Raw genomic sequence first — 23,982 nt, forward strand, 5'->3', positions numbered from 1 at the left:
GTAAAACGTTGTTGGAAACACTTGGAAAAATAAATACTTTTGTTTTGATAACTGTAGTTTGTTTTGACTGGCGAATGCTTACCTGCTGTTCCCACAAGTGCACAAATTAATACACGTGTATCGTCACTTGACCTCAAACAGCTGTGCAACATGTCCTTTCAGGCTTCTGTGTGCATGTGTTTGTTAAATGTTTTTTTTTTTTTTTTTTTCCTCTTGGACAATCAGTTGGTGTCATAAACAGGGTTGTTGAGCCAGAGCTGCTCTGTGTTTGGTCCTGAATCATTCTTCAGATGAGACTTCTAGCTTGAAGCTTTTAAACTAAGTTTGGAGCTGGGAGTCTTTATCGTGGTGGTCCTGGACATTTGGCATCGTCACCATCACCAAACACCTCTGTCCACTGACCTCAAGTCTCCACCAGGCATCGGCTTGAATCTCAAAGGCTGAGGACCCAGAGACATGAGCCTGACTGCTGAGACAAGTGAGTGTCTCCACAAGTTCAACAATTTCCCACAAACAGATATGCTTCTGGTGGCCGAGTCAGGAAGCCATTTATAGTCTTGATATTAGTCTCTGTCCGGGACTAATATCTGTGAATCATCCAATTCTTTTCAGTGACTCTTTCATATGAATGAAGGGATCTGAGTCCTAAATCTCACCACCCACCTTAAAACCCAGTCCGGTCCCCGACGTGAGCACAAGTGGCTGCTTTGTGTGTGAGAGAGAGAGAGCGAGCAGGAGGAGGGAAGGAGGAGCAAGCACCCCTGAAACAACTTGGACTAATGTGAGGACACAAAGGCCTTTAGAACCCACGACTGTCCGGTTGACTGGTATTAAATCTTTGATGGATCCCCCACAAACGTGCAGACAGGCTCTGCGCTGAAGTTTGCACATGTCCGTAGTAGCTCAGCACCTCTCTCTGTCAGACATAAAAAACATCAGCGTAGGGGCTGTGTTTGAGCAGGAATAAAAGGAACACACGACTGGAAAAGCACGATAAGTCTTTACAAGGACCAGGAATCTCACTCCAAGACGCTCTGATTCCTCACTTCCTCACTTGGCCACAGTCTGTAAACCATTCCTCACTAATAACCCCCACGCCGCAAGCATTATTTATTGCTAAATATCCTAAAATGGTTGAAAATGACTCCTGCTACATCGCTGTTAACAGTTTAGCTCATCTGTCTGAGTCTGACGTTAATATGTAGAATGTACGGTCCAGTCCTTCTTTTTGTTTGTAGCGAGGAGTCCCTTGATTGAGAGAGTAATGATGCAACGAGTCAAAGAAAAAAACAGTCATGTGACTTGTGGTGCCATCTTGGTTCCAAAATAGCATTTGCTGTTAATCTGTCTGCATGTAAATCCAGTTATTTTTGTTGTGGTTAGAGGTCCGGATAGGACCGAACCGTTACAGGTGATGGACTCAAATGCTAGGAGCAAAGGCGAGAATGGGTTGTGAATGAAAAGAGATTTATTTACAATAAATAAATACGGAAAGTGCTGCACTGGGGATGCCTACAGAGCCGTAACAGGGCCCGGTTGCCCACAGAGCTGCAGTGCACACAGAGCCAGGCTTGAGAGTTTGAGAATAAGCTGGAATCCTGGATATTGGGACTGGAACTGGAGCCAGGTGGGACGCACAGAGCCGAGGACAAGGAACATTCTAGGAGGATGAGGAGAACAGAAGGTGAGTGAATGCACTCGTAACACTGGAAGCCTTTAACAACACACAGTTTCACGGTAGGCTTAAGGCAGGAACATTCACAGTTCATGAAATAAAGTTCACTGTTTAAGAAATAAGGTTCACTGTTCAGGAATTGTTCACTGTTCATGAATTGTCCTCAGTAGTCAGAGGTCAGATGCTACGTGTCTTATGATGCATTTCCAGCTAAGCTTGGCTTGGCTTCAGAAACGACTTGAGAGTTCTCTGTAGTTCTGTATATCAGTTCACATAGTTCTTCAAAATAGTTCTTGGTCATGCACAGTCACAAACAGGAGAAGGGTGAGAGCGGAATCTCACAAACTCAGAGTCATGCAGGAACTCAGCTGAACGAGGCACAGCAGCGCAGTCTGAGGCTGACAGTTCCAAAGTGATGTAGTGCTGGAAGTAGCATGGAGGCCAGGAGTAGTGCAGTGTGGAAGCCGCGCAGGAAGGCATCTGGAAACGCCAAAAGGCCAATGAGTTCTATTATGGAAAATAGAGGAGGCCAGGTTACCTTGAGAAGAGTTGCGGGAAGCTCAGATGTAAGAACGCCTGGAAGCATCTGCGTAGACGAGGTAATGAAGCAGTATTCTGCAGTCATTCAGGAATCAAGATTCTGGCAGTGACTGAGCCCAAAGCCGGGGTTTTTGTAACCTGCAACTGATCAGGAGCTCATGAGCATCAGGGGCAAGTAGATGATGAGCAACAGGTGTACCTCAGCTCTGCAGCGCGGCACCTGGAGGGAAAACAGACAAACACACACAAGAGGAGACAGAAGGGAAGAGGAGAGAGACAGACAAAGACAGCCCACCACAATTTTATTGATTTATTGGCTGAAAATGCTTGGTTGTTGTGCATTTGGATGCACAAATAGACACAGCAAGGGCTTCAAGATGTACAGATTCCATTCAGATCCGAACAGAAGAAAAATTTGGGAAAATAAAGTCAGCTGTGTGGGATGGAAGTGACTTCATCATCAAGCTAAAATGTCCTGTCCAATCTCAATGTATTTCCATTAAAAAACCTTGAGCAGTCTGGACATGCACAGTAACAGAGGTACAAATTAAAGTTCAGCTCTGACACAAGCCGATTTGAGGAAAGTGAGACCGGAGTCATTTTTGTGTGTATCTCAGATCCAACTAAGTCTCTGGCTGCGGCGTTGTCTCTTTTTGAAGAATTAGGACGTATGTCCAGCTACAGAATTAACATCCATAAGACAAAGCTCTTCCCAGTAAATGACGAGGCCCTGGCTGCTGATTATAGTAGCACCCCTCTTAAGATTGAGAAACGGCAGTTCACTTATTTAGGATTAGAGTTCACCTGTAAATTTAAGGACCTATTCTGTGAAAATTTCATAACTCTTCACAATCAGGTGAGAACTTCTTTACAACAGTGGTCACCCCTTTCACTGACACTAGCTGGTCATATAAATTCCGTAAAAATGAATGTACTACCTAAGTTTAAGTATCTGTTTCAATCTCTACCTGTATTTGTTCCTAAATTCTTTTTTTACTTTGTTGGATTCGACTATTTCCTCATACATCTGGCAGAATAAGAAACCCAGAGTGCTTCAACGTTTGAAAACCAGTGGAGGGATGGGACTCCCTAATATGCGTTCCTACTACTGGGCAGCAAACATTTGTTCTCTCACCTTTTGGTATAAATACAATCTTCGATCTGATGGCCTGGAATGGTTAACAGTGGAGCTGAACTAAGTCCAAAATATGTCACTCTCTGCGTTGCTTGGTGCCTTACTTAATTATCCAATACTGAAACAAATAAAAAATCTGGTAGTACGCTCTGCTTTGAAGGTGTAGATTCAGTTTAGGAGGGCATTTAGTTATGTTGAATTTTCCATGTTCAGCCCTGTTGCCTCCAATCCCCTTTCAACTCCATCTCAGTGTGATACCTCCTTCACAGACTGGCATAAAAACGGCATCACTTCATTCTCACATTTATTCAAGGGCAGCAGTTTTTCTTCCTTTGAGGATCTCTGAGAAATTCCACTTGCCCAAAACGCATTTTTTTCCGTTATTTACAGGTCAGAGATTTTATGTGTCGTACTTTATCATGCTTTCCCAATAAGCCTGGTGCTAATCCAGTTGATACGTTTCTCTCCTTTTAATCCAACCTCGAAGGGCCCACTCTCAACACTGTACCGGAATGTCATCACATTTCCACTTGTGACATTGGACAGGACCAGAAAGGCGTGGGAACAGGACCTAGGACGTTCTATATCTGCTGACCGCTGGGACTTGATCCTGAAATCGATCCAGAAATCATCACTGTGTGCCTAATACAATTCAAAGTGGTTCATAGAGCTCACAGGTCAAAGTCTGAATTAGCCAGCATATATCCTGATGTCACCCCCACCTGTGCCAAAGGTAAATTAGACAATGCCACCCTCTTTCACATGTATTGGCTGTGCCCTCAAAAATCTTTTGGAATGAGATTTTTCATACTCTTTCAAATATCCTGCAGCATGAACTCACCAAATCTTATGATGGCTCTATTTGGCACCTCTGGGCCTGATGACCCCCAAGTGACTTCTGCTGAGCGCCACATGGTCTCCTTCTCCCTCCTCTTGGTCAGGCGAACCATTCTGTTTAGGTGGATGGAGGCGACCTTGCCCACAGTCACTCAGTGGCTGAGAGACACTATGCGCTGTCTTACTCTTGAAAAGATGCATTTTTTATTGAAAGGTACTGAAGACAAATTGTATAAGACCTGTGGATCCTTTCTGACCTACTTTCATGACTCTCATGTGTTGTAGAATATGAGTTTGGAATAGGCCCCTGACATTTGGGTAGCTCAAGATTTGAAGATCGATAGCGACTACTACTGTGTGTGCGCCTTAAGCCCCTTTCACACCGGGGGTGTTCCCGGTTGCTCCCAGTTGCACCGTGTGTCATTATGACGACGCCGCATGGAAGCAACTCAGTGCCGAGACGATGCAGTCACAACAGCGCGAGGGGCGCAAAGGAGGAAGCAAGTCGGGCGCCGAAAAATTAAACCTGTTTAATTTTTTTGGCGTCCTGTGCTTGACGCAGAAAGGAAGTGGTTCCAGTGCAAGTCGGGGCAAAGAGGCACAACTCGGGGCAAAGAGGCCTTACCCGGCGTGACTCGGAAGCCAATTTATGATTCCTGCTGTGTTGCATTGTTCCCGCAGTATAAATCACGCAGGATTGTTTTTATACCGTGTACTTAATGCAGTAAAAACTACACGCTGAAAAAAAAAAAAAAGACCACAGAAAAAAAAATGCAGAAATATCCAGTAAAAAGTCCGGACATCTCTAGTCCACTCATGGACGTTCGTTCACACGCGCACATGTGAACAACAACAACAAAAAAAAGTCTGGCTGCAGGCATTAGTTCCTTGTTCTCTGCTCAAACTCTCACATCACAGTTAAAAAAAGTACAAAAAAGGACATAAGTCCTGAGACAGGACATGTCAACATTTGCTTGACTGTCCGTTCGTGCGGGCGCCTCTCGCGGTCAAAGGAGGAAAGAAAAGAAAAAAAAATTGCCTGCAGGCAGTTAGTTCCTTTCTCTCCTCAGACTCTCTCATCATCACAGTTAAAAAAGGACATAAGACCAGGACATGTCAACATCAAGTAGAACTCCAGACATCACCACATTTGCTCAATGACGGTTCAAGGGTGTAAAGATAAACTATAACAGAACTCAGAGCGCATCCCTGCAGCTCTGCACAAGAACAAATATAAAGTAGAAGAGAAGTCAGAGTGCACAGTCTGTCTGCAGCCAAACTGCGCACTCTGACTTCTCTGTGCAGAGAACCTGTAGGCTGCGTTCTCACTTCCTCTCTGCCCCCTGCTGCGTGCACCTGACGCAGATATTCCTGCGTCGTCATGACATCACAGGAAGCAACTGGGAGCAGCCCCGGTGTGAAAGGGGCTTTAGCTGTGTTTCCTTAAAGGGGGGGTGGCAGGGTCAGTGTTCTACCTCTATCCTGATATGATTAAGGTGAATTTGTATACGTTCGTATACAGGTGTATGCATAATGTATGGGAGGGTAGTTCATTTAACCCGCTGGGGCCGACGCCATCATGTACGATGGCTAAGACCAAGCTTTACTAAATTATAAATAACTTTTTAATGATATTAGATAAAAACTTACTTTTCTTTTTTTGCTGAAAAGTTAACTCTGTGGACGTTCGAGCCAGCTATCGGCCATCTTTGTACTCCTCATAGAAGCTGTGTGATGACGTTCGCAATGTGAGTGTCCAATTGGAATAGGTTCACCGTCACATGGTTTTCCAAAATCCAATCGTAGGGCAGATTTACCTCACGTGATAAACCAAAGATCGTTTTTAGGAGTGATGTGTTACTAGTTGGCCCGTTTGAATAGCCATCTGGCTGCTTGCTCCAATGCGCCCTGTACCATTACACACAGTGATCAGTGAAAATGAGCAGACGGAGAGCCTCTGATGACAATCTCACGTGCTCAAACACAGATTGTGTGAGTTTTATGCCGCGTTCACACCAGACACCACGTGTGCAACCGCAGCGACAGGTTGCCATGTAATCCCTATGGAAGGACGCGTTGTGGCGCCACAAAAGTTCAAGCCACGCAATGCGACACGATGGATGCGAAAAAAGCGATTTTGAGTGATTGGTTTGTTTGTGGCGCGATATTGTGTTGCATCGTGTCGCGTCGCCCTCTTCCCCAAGTTGAAAAATCTGAACTTTTCATTTTGTCGCGCCGCGATGACCAATCAGGGACTAGCTATGTAGTGGTATGAAGAAGTGTGGAATTTCTACTTGATGTGGACATGTCCTGTCTCTGGCAGCCAGCCTGTGAGCAAGACTTATGTCCCTTTTGTCCTTTATTTCACAATTATGATAGAGTTTGAGGGGAGAGCTAGCAGTAGCAGCAGTAGCCAGTTTTTTTTCCGCGTGTGCGCGCGAACGAATCGTCCGTGAAGATAATTTTATTAACTACACAGATGTATAATAAAACAAATGGTAACTGGTTTATAACACAATTATGACAGAGTTTGAGGGGAGAGCGAGAGGAACTGCAGCAGCAGCCAGTTTTTTTTTTATTGTTTACATGTGCGCGTGCGAATGGGACAGGAGGTCCTCAAACTGGGTCCTGGAGAGGTGGAAGTACCGCTGAAAGCGGTCGTCATCCAGATGCAGCTCCTGCAGCAAATAATGAAACTCCCCGAATTGCGAACGTCTCATGAGGATGTTGTGAACCCAGGGACTGTGCCGCTGGCGATGTTTGTCAGCTTTCCACAACAAATAGAGCACAGCAACTCACTCTGTGTGATCAAGGTCCCCCATGTCGACTTGACAGCGACCGGAATGGAAGCTCCTCCTATTTGTTGACTCATTGGGGCGAATTTTCGCAGCGAAAGCAGAGCAACACACCGGGCGATGGTGACTCGTCCATCGCCAGGCGAGGGACGCGAATTTGTGGCATTGCGTGGCGTCCGGTGTGAACGCGGCATTAGAGATGCTCCACTCCTCGTTACCTGTGAATGTTATTGAATAAGCCTGTGGAAAGCTGTCTTGCGCCAGCGCAAAGCACCGTTTACCATGTCAGTGGAGCAAGGGGGGAGGGGCCGCTCCTTAAACTGTGAATGAGCCTGGAAGTGTGAAAACTGCTTTCAGAGCAGGACAGAACACTCCAAAACACAGTAGAAACACAGAGTTTGTGATGTGATCTTTGTGTAATAGCAGACAGAAATTGCCTTGAGATGAGGAAACACAACGCATAGACCATTTGTATATACTGTTCAAAATGTGCATTTGTGTTTATTGTTTGAACCTTTTTGTTGTACAGTCTTTCACACAAGAGGCCAAATTACCTTTATAAAGTGTCGAAACAGTTGTTTACTGTGTGTTTTGAATAAATGTGTGTGGAAAATTATTTTACGCTTTACTTTTTCCTTTCTTATTTCTGATTGTAAACCTTTATTACACTTATAAAACACAACTATAACATATATATTCTGAAAGTACAGGTCGTCCTGAAAAAAAGAGACACAAAACCTGATTTTGGGATGCAGGGAGAGCTGTTAACAGCAATAATAAAACATTTATGCCAGGCGAGTGAACTGTCCAAAAAATGCCCTCGGACCCCAGAGGGTTAACTGTACCTTCCATACTGGTACCTGCCAAATACTGGGGGTGTTCTGTTGTTGTTGTTATTGTTCTTATTATATTTGTAAATGTACATTTCTAATGTGCCACTGCTGTTTTTTTGTTGTTGTTTATTTATATACGCATATATATATATATATTCGCGATTTTGAAAAGACTGACCATGTATTTTTTTTTTCACACTGTGCTCAGCCGCAGCCTGATGTGCACCTGTTAAATCAGACACAAAAGGCTGTGATTTGACACTTTTGTGCTTTTACTGCTTCGTCTGCCATCGCATTTCAATAGTTTTTTACAGTGTGCACGCTGATTACAAATAGATTAGAAAAGTCTGTAGCTTTACAACACTGAGTGGAAAAAGAGGAAAATGTTACCTTTGAATTAGAGGAGGTGACTGTAGAAAGAAAAGCTTGTTGAGGGTCAAATTAGTCCAGAATAAAACATAATCCAGAGATGGAGAACTTTACAACTGTCACACACGTCATTGCATGACACGGAGTTACAGAGCTGCAACTGCATAAATCAGGCTTTAAATTCATTAATCATCATGAATTGTAAATTTTTGTAAATTTGATAGCTTAAGTATTTTTATATTTATTTTGATAGTACCTGTAAATGGAGTGCATTTATATAGCACTCTTCCACCTGCATCATACACTCAAAGAGCTTTACACACTAATCCCCTGCATTCACCCCGCTGTCAGGGTGCTGCCATACAAGGCGCTCTCTGCACACCGGCAGCAACCAGGGGATTAAATACCTTGCCCAAGGGCCCTTAGTGATTTTCCGGTCAGGTTGGGATTTGAACCAAGGATCCTCTGGTCTCAAGCCCACCTCCCCTCCTGTACCTGAATGTGTTGCTGTATGTGGTTAAATGATTTTTAAAATGTTGAGAACATAAAAGGTTCATTCAGTAGCTCAGCGCAGTTGGAACCAAAATGGCGCCATGTTCTGAGTTGACATTACTCTCCTCAATCAAGGGACTCCAGGTGTAGCCACACGCTGAACATGAAACCAGCATGTGTTCTTCAGGCTAGAAGAACATGGAAGAACTGAGGAACGGTGTTTGTTCAGTCAGGTGTTACGGTGTTTGGAGCAAGCTTTGTTCCCTCACCAAGGTGGTGTTCATGTGATCTGATGATGTCAGCCGCACAGAGTTGGTTTGCATGTTGTGGTGATTCTGTTTTGTGTTTGTGCAGAAGTCCTGCAGTCAGACAGAGCCAGTCTGAGGAGGACACAGAGTGAGGACACTCCCAGCAGAGATGGATCTCACAGCAGGTCAGAACGCACGCAGACACCGTCCGCTCTCAACCTCACATCCACTCAGTCATAAAAACCTGCATCAGCACTCAAAGCAGAGCTCATACTCTGACCACAGTGTGTGTGATGTCATAAAGATGGCAACATTTTATTTCCTCTCATGTTTTTATTTTTGTCTTGGTCTTTTCTTTACTCACTTCTTGAATAAACACCTGGGCCGTGACCATGTCACCTCTCATGGTCAAAGGTGACCAATACCCACTTTAATAAACAGAGCATAGAAACCACATTGCCCAAGAGTGTCATCTATTCATATTCTGCCCTAAAAGTTAAATTAGTAACTTTAAGCAGTGTTTAAAGCAGCATGTCCGGTCCACATTGTTTCGTGGATCATCCCTGTGGGATGCAACAGTGGAAAAAGCAAATTTGCTCATCACAGGAGTGGAAAGTGCACATTGCATTTGCTCTAAGTTTTCCAACAACATTATGAGCTCCAGAGGGATGTCCTGAGTGGACTAAATTAGTCAGTTATAGTTATTTTTACTTTCATCTCTTACATATCCAAATAAACCCAGACAGATGTTTGATAATGTCTTTATTACGGTAAACTACTGCGCAGATCTGCTGATTCATAGCATGACAGCAAACTGCTTACAATTATTATATATTGATCCACTGTATATAATACAGGTACACAGAATATACAGTGGGGCCAAAAAGTATTTATTCAGCCCCTTATTGTGCAAGTTCTCCTACTTAGAAAGATGAGAGGGATCTGTAATGTTCATCATAGGTAAACTTCAACTATGAGAGACAAAATGAGGAAAAAAAAAATCCAGGAAATCACATTGTAGGATTTTTAAAGAATTTATTTGTAAATTATGGTGGAAAATAAGTATTTGGTCAATAACAAACAAGCAAGATTTCTGGCTCTCACAGACCTGTAACTTCTTTAAGAAACTCTTCTGTCCTCCACCTGTTACCTGTATTAATGGTACCTGTTGGAATTCGTTATCTGTATAAAAGACATCTGTCCACAACCTCAAACAGTCAGACTCCAAACTCAACCATGGCCAAGACCAAAGAGCTGTTGAAGGACACCAGGAAAAAAAATTGTAGATGTTCACCATGCTGGGAAGAGTGAATCTACAATAGTCAAGCAGGTTGGTGGGAATAAATCAACTGTGGGAGCAATTGTAAGAAAATGGAAGACATACAAGACCATTGATAATCTCCCTCGATATGGGGCTCCAGGCAAGATGTCATCCCATGGGATCAAAATGATCATGAGAACAGTGAACAAAAATCCCAGAACTACACGGAGGGACCTGATGAATGACCTACAGAGAGCTGGGACCAAAGTAACAAAGGCTACACACTACGCAGAGAGGGACTCAAATCCTGCAGTGCCAGGCATATCCCCCTGCTTAAGACAGTACGTGTCCAGGCCCGTCTGAAGTTTGCCAGAGAGCATATGGATAATCCAGAAGAGGATTGGGAGAATATCATGTGGTCAGATGAAACCAAAATATAACTTTTTAGTAAAAACTCAACTCGTTGTGTTTGCAGAAAGAAGAATGCTGAGTTGCATTCCAAGAACACCATATCTACTGTGAAGCATGGGGGTGGAAACATCATGCTTTGGGGCTGTTTTTCTGCAAAGGGGACAGGACGACTGATCCGTGTTAAGGGAAGAATGAACGTGGCCGTGTATCATGAGATTTTAAGCCAAAACCTCCTTCCATCAGTGAGAGCATTGAAGATGCAACGTGGTTGGGTCTTCCAGCATGACAGTGATCCCAAACAAATGATCCCAAAAATGTAATTGAAATTGAATAAACAAATTAAAATGTGTGAAATACTAAGGTCAGTTTCAGTTTGTACAGCAGTCAAAAGTTAAAGTTGCTCCATTAATTTTGCTCCAGCTGTATTTGTGCTGAATTTGATGCTTGTATCACCATTTGAAGGATTGTTTCAGTTATCTGCTGCACTCATAAGCCAACAGAGAATGAACCAGCTACTGTCTGTTAGCTTAAACATGTGTATATAAGCCAACCTGAATTAAAGGAGAAATGCTGCTTTTAACAACCTGGACCTCATTTCTGGCATTAAAAAATGGTAGTTTACTCACCAATATAAGTTTGGTGTGATTAGAAGTCCATAGTTCAAAGGACGTGTTCAGTTAAAATCTGAAGCAAACATTTTTCTTCTTCTACTAAGGTGGATTAGAACTTTTTGTGCTACACAGCACAAACTACTAGACAGGAGGAACCTAGCAGTCAGTGTGACTCACTGATTTCAAAATGCAGGTCTTTCAACCAGACGTGTGGTGCCTCGACATGTCAATCATCTGTGTCCAATCAGATTTCAGGGGAATCCAGTGAAACCCCAGCTTCCGCTCTAGGTCCACCCATGCCAGGAAGTGTTCAATAATGGATATTTCCTGTTTCACTGTGACCGAGAATTCGGCACTTCCTGTTTGAGTGTGAGCATGCTACTGAGTTCCCGTGAGATTCCATGGGATCACGTATGTCAATCCAGGAAGTGCTTGACATTTGAACATTTCCTGTTTTACTGTGGATATGAATTTTGGCACTTGTTGTTTAGGACGCCCTGTACCATGAGTGTACCATATAATTTATAATTTCATCCAAGTATGTGTCAGACACAGCCATTATGTGAATGTTGTTGAAACAATGACACAAACATTAAAACAAAACATGAATACACAGCACAAAGCCTGCATAATCCTCCATTTCAAATTCATTAAATGTTATACATAAGCTAAGAGTATGACATGTATACGTCCAACTGGTTAGGGATACGCTGGGCATGTGTCCAACAGTAAAAAAAAAAAAAAAAAAGACAATAACAGATTGTCAGCATATGCCACCATTTTTAACACAGTCAGCATACGCTGGCTAAATGGTCATGTTGTGATAGGTTCTTAGCAGCTGGCCAGATATTCATATATATAAATAAAACGTATAAGCATTTGTTTATGTATGACTTTAAATATACGGTTATTTGGCTGCTGATCTTGCTAAACCCTCTGTCTACAACCCCGTACATTTAACACTGTGCAGTATTTTCACTCTCATACTTGATTAATAAAAAACAACCAAGAAAAACCCCTTAAGCTAATTTGATAAACTACATATCCCATAATGCATTAATGTCTTAAAGAGATGGGCTTTGCGGAGGTTTGTGCTCTATGAGCTCAGTGCTCTTGTTTTAACTTTGGGTTTGACCTGAGGAGACGATGGTAAACACCACTACAAAGCATAGAGAGCAAGAAGACAACAAGCTGACACGGCAAATAGGAACGTCTCCCTGAGTCAAATGCTCACCTGACTTTTTCATCTTTTCTCCCTCACACCTCCTCTTCATTCACTTTCTGCTCTGTCTTTTTTGACACAGGAGGAGTAAACGGCGCTCAGTGGGGGGTTCACAGGGGGGCTCTCCCCTGTGCTCCAGAGGGGAGGAGCTGAATGAGGAGCAGACCCTGGGCTCAGGGTCCTCTGGTGACGGCTGCTCCTCCAGCAGCCCTGCAAATGGCACCGGTACTAAAAACCAAAAGCCACCAGCTAGCGCGCGCGTGCGTGTGTGCGTGTGTGTGTGTGTGTGTGTCCAGTCAGGTCCACATATTTTTGGACACTGTGAGTTTAGCTGAGACATCTTATTGTGTGTGTATGAGGAGACCCATGTGAGAAGGATGAAGTGTTCACTTGGTGTGTGTTCTCCCCTTTTAAACGACCAAAGCAAAGTGTTAAAATCTCAGTTTTTCACTCCTTTTTTCACGCCACCACCAGACACTGCACAGTGCGGCTCAATGGCTCAGGGATCAACTATTTACACGTGCACAAAATCAAAGATAATTTTTTTCTGTGATGTTAATAAACCGAGCAAAGCTTTAAAACCTTCACTAAATTAAAATCATAAATTGTCTCTTTATTTTAGGTATTGATATTTTGGATGTAAAAGAAAACAAAGGCAGTTTCACAAAAAAATTGTGTATTTAAAACGTGGTTAAATAGAACTCTCCTTATTTGTATGGAATCTAAGTTGTGTTAGACCAGCTAAAATAATTTGTCATGTTATCACCCACAGTAAAGTGATGCATATTTGAATTCTTGTAAATGGTTACACAGTTACAAATTCATATTTATTTACAAATACTACAGCGTTGTCAGGCTTTTATCGTTTTTTTTTTGTTTTGTTTGTTTGTTTTTTTATCCCATCAGCATGCATCTTTCAAGGATGTAACCACTAGGGGACAGTGGTGAAATTTAAAGTAGTTTCCACTATAACGCTAATGTTCCTTTAATGGTCTCACCAGTCGCGGCTCCTGACATATTTCTTCAAGGGGTAGCTGCTACAGTGCAGAGATGCAACCTGAAATAATAATTAAGGTGCACCTGTGGGATTATAGCTTTTGTTTACCCCCCCAAAAAAAAATACTGTTTATGCTTAATATGATTGTACATAAAACTGCATTCAGAGCCTGTGCATGTTGACCATCTTTTTTAATGTATTGATAGATAAACTCTTATAGGCAGCTTCAAAATGTGCTTGTTTTTCCTCGGTAATCACTTTAGGATTGAACGGCGTTATCCAGGCTATAACATAGATCTTAACAGAGTCATCTAGGCAGAACTGATGCAGATCTCTGCTGAATGACACCATGTCAAAGAAATTAAATGCAGTAAGGAGTCTGTGTGTATCTTGTTATTTTGGCTCAGTATCAGGCTGGATGGTCAGGAACTGCAGGACACAAATGCACGGTTCAGACAAACAGCTCTGGATTTTAGAAGGCTTTACTGATGTGGTTGGCAGAGGTCAGTACATGAGTAAGCAGTCCAGAAAAAGCAGCAGTACAAAAAATATTAGGCAAAAGGCATGGTTGAGGCAAAAGGCTGGAGGTCAGGAACACACAAAGATGCAGGCAGGACAATGAATGCAGGAACAGAGCTGGAGTGAAGGCACAATGCACAACAAACTGGTGAGGGACACATCCAGTGAGTTACCTTGATATAACCCCAGGTTTTGACCAGTTTGACATAACTGATGTGAAAGGTGAGATGAATACACAAAGACCTTATGAGATGGAGATGAACAGTCACTGGATTAATAACTTTGGATCCTGGGAATGGACTGACGAACCTGAGAGCCAGTTTTGTGGGCAGTCCTTTTAACGAGTGATGGCGAGTAGAGAGCCAAACTTTCTGGCCAGGCTGGTATGATGCACAGAGGAGTTTTTCTGGTCAGCAGCAGACTTATAGGCATGGGAGGTGTGAAGTAAGGTTCTTTTGGCCCACTCCCAGCATTGTCAGCAGCGGAGAATTAGACGGAATGAAGAATGAGGGAATGACGAGTTAAGATCTGTGGGTGGATATAGAGAGGGTTGACCATAAACATCATGAAATGGAGAATAACCAGTAGATACAGAGGGTAGGTGGTTGTGAGCTAATTCAATCCATGGTAATTGTGAAGACCAGGTGGCTGGCTGTTGCGAGGCTAGGATTCGGAGACCTTTTTCTAATTCCTGGTTTAAACGTTCTGTCTGACCATTAGCCAGTGGATGGTAGCCCGATGTTAAACTGGCTGAAACCCAGAGGAGATGGCAGAATTCCCTCCAGAAATTCGACACGAATTGTGACCCTTGGTCAGACACAATATCCTGGGGAAACTGTGTAACCTAAACATTTGGCTGAGCATGACCTCAGCTTTTTCCTTGGCCGAGGGGAATTTTGGCAGAGGAATGAAATGCACCATCTTTGACAGTCTATCTACAACCGTAGGAACTACTGTATTACCCTTAGAGGGCGGAAGACTAGTTACAAAGTCCAGCGCAATATAAGACCAAGGACGTGTGGGTTCAAGCAGTGGTATTAACAACCTGGCAGGTGGACGGTTGGATGACTTGTGCATGACACATGATTGACAGGCATTTACATATTCAGTAACATTTTTGAGTAAACCAGGCCGCCAAAATCTCTGTTGAATCACAAAAATAGTTTTCTTTATTTTCGTGTGGCATGAGAAGTGACTATTGTGTCCCCACCTAAGCGCAGTCGGGACAAAAAGCTTGCCGGTGGGACAACCGGGAGGCACCAGGACCCCATCAGCAGCAGACCAGACTTTAGGTTCAATTTCCCAAGTGAGAGCAAAAACAAAGCAGGACAACGAGAGGGGTTATGCGAGAGGACCGCACCCACACCAATATCGGAAGCATCAACTTCAGCCACGAACTATCGAATGGGATCAGGGAGGAGCAGGTTTCTTTAGAACCCTGAACGCCTCATTGCACTCCAGTGTCTAGATAAACAGCTGGAGGGACGACGTGATATCATGTAATGGAGCCGCAACAGTACTGAAATTACGTATGTACTTACGATAGAACTTGGTAAAGCCCAGGATTCTTCATACCTCCTTCCGCGGGGATGGAACAGTCCAGTCACACATGGCAGCAACCTTTTCGGGGTCCATTTTAATCACTTCCTCCATGATTACAAACCCCAAAAACGAAACGGTCGGTTTATGAAATTTACATTTTTCTTGTTTTTACGACCAGATTATGGCGTAACAAGGTCTGGAGTACGGTGCAAACATGTTTGGTATGAGTTTTAGGATTGGGAGAGAAACTTACATTATCAAGGTACACGAAAACGAATTTGATCAGGAATTCACGTAGCATGTCATTAAGCAAGTTCTGCAAAACTGCGGGAGCACTGGTGAGGCCAGACGGCATAACTAAGTACAGTTGTATGCAAAAGTTTGGGTACCCCTGATGCTTTTCATGATTTTCCTTTATAAATCATTGGTTGTCTGGATCAGAAATTTCAGTTAAATATATAGCAGACGAACACACTGATATTTGAGAAGTGAAATGAGGTTTCTAGAATTTACAGAAAGTGTGCAATAATTATTTAAACAAAATTAGGCAGGTGTGTAAATTTGGGCACCCTTGTCATTTTATTGATTTGAGTACATTTAGCACTAATTATTGGAACACAAAATTGGTTTGGTGTCAGGCTCGGCAGGTGACAGGCACTGGAAGTGTTAGGCCATAATGCAGACTCCTGGACTAGGCTTGGACTAGGCTAGAAGCAATCATTGTCTTTAATTCAGGCTCAGGTTCTGTACACAAATGATCAGTTGGTGAGGCAGACGCACAAACAGGGTCAGGTAATAACGCAATCATAGATAAGCAGGGTTCAAAGGCACGAGCAGACACAGACATCATGGATGAGGCAAAAGGCAAAGTCAGAAATACAAAGCAGGATCAGGATTCATGGCAAAGCAAAAACAGGGCTGGAAACAGAGCTCGTGAGTGTACAAAGACAACAAACGAGCAAGGGTGTGGTGGCTGGGTGGAGATTAAATAAGACAGGAGTTAACAAGGTGCATGTGAGGAACAAGAAGGGGGGCGTGGCTAGTGAACAAAGATACTACTATGTGTAAGACAGTGAGGGAGGACAACACAAGGTGGAGTGAAGAAAAGACAAAGATATGTGAACAGGTGCACAGAGCGTGAGTGAAAGGAAACACATAGCAGACAGAGTTAAAAAAAGAGACAGGGACACATGACAGGTGCAGAAAGAACATAATCAACTGGGTGTGAGAGACGAAGACAGGAATAAGCACAAAGCTACAACTGTGTATAATATTACTGTGAACAAGAACATGAGAACTGATATAAAAACTAAACTAAACATGAACTGACAATACAGACTTTAACAGGACAGAAAAGCAAACCAGAGAGAAACTAGATAAAAACTGCTCAGAGAATTATAAGAAATTTAATACAATGACAAAACTAAACTGGAACAGGCAGACTTAAACTCTAAGTAGAACAGAAACAAAACCTGACAAAGTGCAAACAGAAATGAGAACAGCAAAAATAGGCAAACGATAACTAAATGATAAACCATGAAAACACAGACTGATAGAACGGAACTGAAACATGGCCAAAATATAAAAGTAAGAAAGAAAGTGACAAAGCAAAATTAGAACGTAGAATAAACATGATGAAAATAACTAATAAAACCAAGCTTGGGCAGATGAAGATGCATTAATAAAGCCTAGATCAGGGCGGGGCATGACAGTACCCCTCCCCCATGTGGGTGCCACCGGGCACCCGCCCAAAAACAACCCGACACTGGGGGGGGCGGTGGGGGACCCAGGACGGTGGGCAAAAACAAATTAAATGCAGTAAGGCTAAAAGGCTGGAGACCCCCAGGATGACAGGGAACATGACCAAAACCGGGCCACGGTACCAGTGGGTGAAAAACATAGCAAAAAACTGTAGCAGGGTCAGAAGGGCGGCCGTCAGGCTTTTCACAGTACATGACAGTATGAGAGGCCTGACTATGTGTAGTACTGGACACTGAAGCGGAGCCAGGAGCACATAAATGGCTGGAGTCAGGGCTGAAGCCCCTGGAACCACACAATGAGGGAATCAGCCGCTTAAAGGGGGATCTCACCAAGCGGGGCACCCATTGAAACAAATTAAATAGTAGCGCCCAGCAAACTCCTGGACTAGGCTTGGATGTAGAAGCAGTCATTGTCTTTAATTCAGGCTCAGGTTCGGTACACAGATGATCATTCGGCGAGGCAGAAGCACAAACAGGGTCATGCAATAACGCAGTCATGGATAAGCAGATGCTGTATGATGCTGTAATGCAGAGGAAGCCTTTTCTGCGTACACACCACAAACGGAGTCGCTTGAGGTATGCTAAAGCACATTTGGACAAGCCACCTTCATTTTGGAAAACAACCAATGATTTATCAAGGAAAATCATGGAAATCATCAGGGGTGCCCAAACTTTTACATACAACTGTATTCATAATGAACTGAGGGAGTGTTAATCAGCTATTTTCATCCATCTGCCATCCAAAAAAAGGGAGGAGCCTGAATTTCATCTCTGATGTCATCAGAAACAGTGGCTGCAAGAGTCCTTTTGGATAGAAGGAGACACAGCGGAAAACACAGCTGATGACTGGAACTGTGTGGCCGGGACAGAGTCTCACTGAGATAACACGGGTCAACAACAACAACATTTTCTTGCATGGACTTTGAGAACTGGTTTAGGGAAATTTTGTGGTGCTGAATCTGAATCTGAGCTCAACATGATGACATTTATTTGCAATGTGCATGTTTTGTATTGATGGATTATGCAAAAGTTGCTCAGTCACTCATGAGTTTGATGCCAATAATCATATACAAAAACAGCCTGTAAAGCATCGTTTTTAAACTAGGTACATGAAATTTGAACAAAGGGCCGTAATATGGTTTGTGGCACTGAAGAGGTACTGGCTGCACACCCCACATGGGGTGTGCAGCCAGTACATTCTGAGTGCCGGTCCCAAGCCCGGGTAAATGAGGAGGGATGCGTCAGGAAGAGCATCCAGCATAAAACAAGCCAACCCAAATATGCAGACTAAGAATCGAATTTCCATACTGGATCGGTTGCGGCCTGGGTTAACAACATCCGCCACCAGTGCTGTTGCCCAACAGGGTGCTGCTGGAAATTGGGCTACTGCTGGGCGAAGACGATGAAGAAGAGGAGGAGAACGTTTCCACAAACAGCGGGACAAGAAGAAAACTAGAAGGGTGGAAATGAGAGTGGGTACTTTGAATATTGGTAGTATGACTGGTAAAGGGAGAGAGCTGGCTGATATGATGGAGAGGAGAAAGGTAGACATATTGTGTGTGTGCAAGAGACCAAGTGGAAGGGAAGTAAGAGCAGGAGCATCGGCGGTGGGTACAAGTTGTTGTATCATGGTGAGGACAGGAAGAGAAATGGTGTTTGGGTCATTTTAAAGTAAGAGTATGTTAAAAGTGTGTTGGAGGTTAAGCAAGTCTCTGACAGGGTAATAAGTGTGAAGTTGGAAATTGAAGGGGTGATGATGAATATCATCAGTGCATATGTCCCACAGGTAGGTTGTGAGATGAAGGAGAAAGAAGATTTCTGGAGTGTGTTGGATGAGGTGGTGGAGAGTGTGCCCAAGCATGAAAGAGTGGTGATAGGAGCGGACTTCAGTGGGCATGTTGGTGAAGGGAACAGAAGTGATGAGAAAGTAATGGGTAGATATGGTATCAAGGATAGGAATGGGGAAGGACAGATGGTAGTTGATTTTGCAAAAAGGATGGAAATGGCTGTGGTGAATACCTACTTTAAGAAAAAGGAGGAGCACAGGGTAACATATAAGAGTGGAGGAAGGTGCACACAGGTGGACTACATTCTTTATAGGAGATGCAAGCCAAAAGATTTCAGAGACTGTAAGGTGGTGGCAGGAGAGAGTGTCATTAGACAGCATAGGATGGTTGTTTGTAGGATGACTTTAGAGGTACAGAAGAAGAGAGTGAGAGCTCAACAAAGGATCAGATGGTGGAAGCTGAAGGAGTAAGACTATTGTGTGACATTTAGCGAGCAGGTGAGAGAAGCACTGGTTGGAGGGGAAGCAGTTTTGGACAACTGGGAAAGTACTGCAGATGTGGTGAGGGAGACAGCTAGGACAGTACTCGGTATGACATCTGGACAGTGGAAGGAAGACAAGGAGACTTGGTGGTGGAATGAAGAGTTCCAGGAAAGCATAAGGAGAAAGAGGCTGGCGAAAACGTTTTGGGATAGTTGGAGAGATGGAGAGAGAGAAGTAGACAGGAGTACAAGGAAATGCGGCGTAAGGCAAAAAGAGATGTGGCAAAAGCGAAGGAAAAGGCATATTGCGAGCTGTACAAGAAGTTGAATAGTAGGGAAGGAGAAAAGGACTTGTACCGATTGGCCAGACAAAGGGACAGAGCTGGAAAGGATGTGCAGCAGGTTAGGGTGGTAAAAGATACACATGGTAATGTGCTGACAAGTGAGGAGTGTGTGCTGAGAAGGTGGAGGGAATATTTTCAAGAGCTGATGAATAAAGAAAATGAGCGAGAGAAAAGGGTGGATGATGTGGTGAGAGAAAATCAGGAAGTACAAGAGATTAGTAAGGAAGAAGTGAGGGCTGCTATGAAGAGGATGAAGAATGGAAAGGCAGTTGGTCCAGATGACATTCCATTGGAGGCATAGAAATGTTGAGGAGAGATGGCGGTAGAGTTTCTAACCAGATTATTTAATAAAGTCTTCGAAAGTGAGAGGATGCCTGCGGAGTGGAGAAGGAGTGTGCTGGTTCCTATTTTCAAGAACAAGGTTGATGTGCAGAGCTGCAGTAACTACAGAGGCATAAAGTTGATCAGCCACAGCATGAAGTTATGGGAAAGAGTAGTATAAGCTAGGCTTAGAAAACAGGTGAAGATCTGTGAGCAGCAATATGGTTTCATGCCAAGAAAGAGCACTACAGATGCAATGTTTGCGCTGAGAATAGTGTTGGAGAAGTACAGAGAAGGCCAGAAAGAGTTACATTGTGTGTTTGTGGACTGTGGTATTGTATGAGGAAGTCTGGAGTGGCAGAGAAGTATGTTAGGGTAGTTCAGGACATGCACAAGAATAGTGTGACAGCAATGAGATGCGCAGTCGGAATGACAGACTCATTCAAGGTGGAGGTGGGATTACACCAAGGATCAGCTCTGAGTCCTTTCTTGTTTGCAGTGGTGATGGACAGGTTGATGGATGAAATCAGACAGGAGTCCCCATGGACTTTGATGTTTGCAGATGACATTGTGATCTGTAGTAAGAGTAGAGAGCAAGTTGAGTCTAGTCTGGAGAGGTGGAAATATGCTTTGGAGAGAAGGGGAATGAAAGTCAGTAGAAGCAAGACTGAGTACATGTGTGTGAATGTGAGGGAGCCCAGTGGAATAGTGCAGTTACAAGGAGTAGAAGTGGTGAAAGTAGATGAGTTTAAATATTTGGGGTCAACTGTTCAGAGTAATGGAGAGTGTGGTCAAGAGGTGAAGAAGAGATTGCAGGCAGGGTGGAGTGGGTGGAGAAAGGTGGCAGGAGTGATTTGTGACCGAAGAATATCAGCAAGAATATGAACAAGACAGTAGTGAGACCAGCTATGTTGCACGGTTTAGAGATGGTGGCACTAACAAAAAGACAGGAGGCAGAGCTGGAGGTGGCAGAGCTGAAGATGTTGAGATTCTCTTTAGAAGTGACAAGAATGGACAAGATTAGGAATGAACCTATCAGAGGGACAGTTCAGGTGGGACGGTTTGGAGACAAAGTCAGAGAGGCGAGATTGAGATGGTTTGGACATGTGCAGAGGAGGGACCCAGGGTATATAGGGAGAAGGATGCTGAGGATGGAGCCACCAGGCAGGAGGAGAAGAGGGAGGCCAAAGAGGAGGTTTATGGATGTGCTGAGGGAGGAAATGCAGGTGGTTGGTGTGACAGAGGAAGATACAGAGGGAAGATGAAGGAGAAGAGGTGTGCGAGATTGCAGCTTCTACTTCAATGCGTGATACAAGAAATTTGTTTTCGTATCTCAAAAATGTTATGTGATTGCCAAAAACTAACACCAGATTCAGATTCAGCGCCTCCAAATTATCCATACTCCTTTGGAAAAACTCTATGCAAGAAACATGGTGTTGACCCCTGTCGGGTTTCATGTTTATTAGTTTTTCCTTATCCAATTTCAAGGCATTCAGGTACATTTGTGGCATGTTGGGGATGTTATCCCAGAGGTATTGTGCCGGGTAAGTCCATATTTGTCATAAGGAAGAAAAAACATCCAGGTACACTTCATTAAGTCTTTGTGGCTTGGAAAGTATTACTTTACTAACCCGGATATCAGTAGTTTGTATGGTCCATAGTCGTTACTTATGTACGTCTTTTTGCTCCCCTCTGTCATTTTTAGTTTAGTATGGGTTTCCTTTGCGACTCTGGCCGTTGGTTGTTCTTTGAGGTCCCCAGGTTTCCCCATGTGCCAGTTCTTCTGGTCTTAATTCTCAGAGCCCTTGTACTGGCACTCATCAGCCATTAATCATTTGGTTTCCTTCTAAAGAGCATTTCATTCTTTCATCAGTGTCCATCACTGTGGAGACATTTTCTTCCACTGTTCTCTGCAGACTCTCTTAAGTTCAGCCACACTGATGTTTTCTCTTTGTATTTTTTGGTCTCTTATTCTTGTCGTCCATGTCTCCTCACACAGTTGAGTTGCCATCCAGTGGTCTGGAGAGCAGTCCCTGCAGTGCGACTCATCCTGACTCTGTGACGTCTTCTCCACCCGGTCCATCCCCTGCTGCCAGCAGCAGCGGTCCTTCAACACTTCAGGATGCTGCGAGTCCACCCGCGCAGGTGGAGCCTGCTGCTGCCAACACGTCTGACTCCTCCACAGACTCACTCCCAGCTGGGTAAGAACATACAGCCCACTGGCTTCATTTTCATATAGAACACCTCTACGGAAGTGCAGTAAGTTTCACCTTAATAAAGCTATTTGATTCACAAACAAGTCTAAGGTGGTGAATATGGAAAAGGACGGAGACGGATGTCGATTCTAAAGGTGAGCTGCAGCAGGAAGTGGACAAACGTAAGATGCTGAATATGAGAAATTCATATTCAGCATCTGCTGCTGCAGTCGTCAGCACCTGCTGCTCACGACTGCTGCCAAATTCAGGCTAAATGCTGCCACAAACATGGACACTATGGAAATCAGATTGTGTGTGTGTGTGGGGGGGGGGGGGTCTTATTCTACTGGCAATGAATTGCTGTAAAGACACATGCAATACTTTAGATGTCATACAAGAAAATTACTCTGATAAAACTTCGTCACCCATTACCTTACTGTTGTTTTTTTGCTAATGAAAGTGGCTGACGATTGCCTCAGTATTTCTACTGGTTTTTTTTTGTTGCTTAATACTGACAAATTATACCGCAGTTGTTGTCTTCCTGCCACCTGATTCTGTTTTTACTCTCTGTTTGAGGTGCAGCTCCATCCAGAGGTGGGAGTGGGTGTCTTCTTCTGCAGGCCTCCCGCCCTGTGCACCAGCATGGACTCCCAAAGTTTCCTGTATATTTGATTTGTCAATTGTGTCGACAGCATGGCCGAAGCAGAGGGTCACCCCTTTGAGTCTGGTCTGCTTGAGGTTTCTTCGTCAAATCATCAGGCGGAATTTTTCCTTCCTACTGTTGCCTGTGTGCTTACTCTAGAAGCTGGTAAGATTAGACCTTACTTGTGTGAAGCACCTTGAGACAACTTTGTTGTGATTTGGTGCTATATAAATGAAAATAAATGGAATTAAATTGAAGGTGGTGGCCAAACGGTTAAGTGCGCTTGTTTGGAGTATGGTAGGAGTTCATCCTAATGCTGGTAACACATCTTGACCCTGTTGTTGTACAACCCCTGGCAATAATTATGGAATCACCGGCCTCGGAGGATGTTCATTCAGTTGTTTAATTTTGTAGAAAAAAAGCAAATCACAGACATGACACAAAACTAAAGTCATTTCAAATGGCAACTTTCTGGCTTTAAGAAACACTATAAGAAATCAGGAAAAAAAATTGTGGCAGTCAGTAACGGTTACTTTTTTAGACCAAGCAGAGGGGAAAAATATGGACTCACTCAATTCTGAGGAATAAATTATGGAATCACCCTGTAAAGTTTCATCCCCAAAACTAACACCTGCATCAAATCAGATCTGCTCGTTAGTCTGCATCTAAAAAGGAGTGATCACACCTTGGAGAGCTGTTGCACCAAGTGGACTGACATGAATCATGGCTCCAACACGAGAGATGTCAGTTGAAACAAAGGAGAGGATTATCAAACTCTTAAAAGAGGGTAAATCATCACGCAATGTTGCAAAAGATGTTGGTTGTTCACAGTCAGCTGTGTCTAAACTTTGGACCAAATACAAACAACGTGGGAAGGTTGTTAAAGGCAAACATACTGGTAGACCAAGGAAGACATCAAAGCGTCAAGACAGAAAACTTAAAGCAGTATGTCTCAAAAATCGAA

General features: G+C 43.5%; 1 protein-coding gene across 3 annotated transcripts in view; it reads left to right on the forward strand.

Moving 5' to 3' along the window:
* wwp2 (WW domain containing E3 ubiquitin protein ligase 2) overlaps window positions 1-23,982 on the forward strand; it is a 236,231-nt gene that overhangs the window by 98,637 nt on the left and 113,612 nt on the right. For 2 of the 3 annotated variants that reach the window (XM_034175700.1, XM_034175703.1), the window contains exons 6-8: window positions 9,031-9,109; window positions 12,512-12,654; window positions 22,180-22,381. In XM_034175700.1, coding sequence (XP_034031591.1) covers window positions 9,031-9,109; window positions 12,512-12,654; window positions 22,180-22,381 — 424 coding nt within the window. The remainder of the gene's footprint in view (window positions 1-9,030; window positions 9,110-12,511; window positions 12,655-22,179; window positions 22,382-23,982) is intronic. The other variant, XM_034175701.1, reaches the window with a different exon arrangement.

The sequence above is a fragment of the Thalassophryne amazonica genome, chromosome 8 (genome assembly GCF_902500255.1).
Source record: "Thalassophryne amazonica chromosome 8, fThaAma1.1, whole genome shotgun sequence".
Taxonomy (NCBI): domain Eukaryota; kingdom Metazoa; phylum Chordata; class Actinopteri; order Batrachoidiformes; family Batrachoididae; genus Thalassophryne; species Thalassophryne amazonica.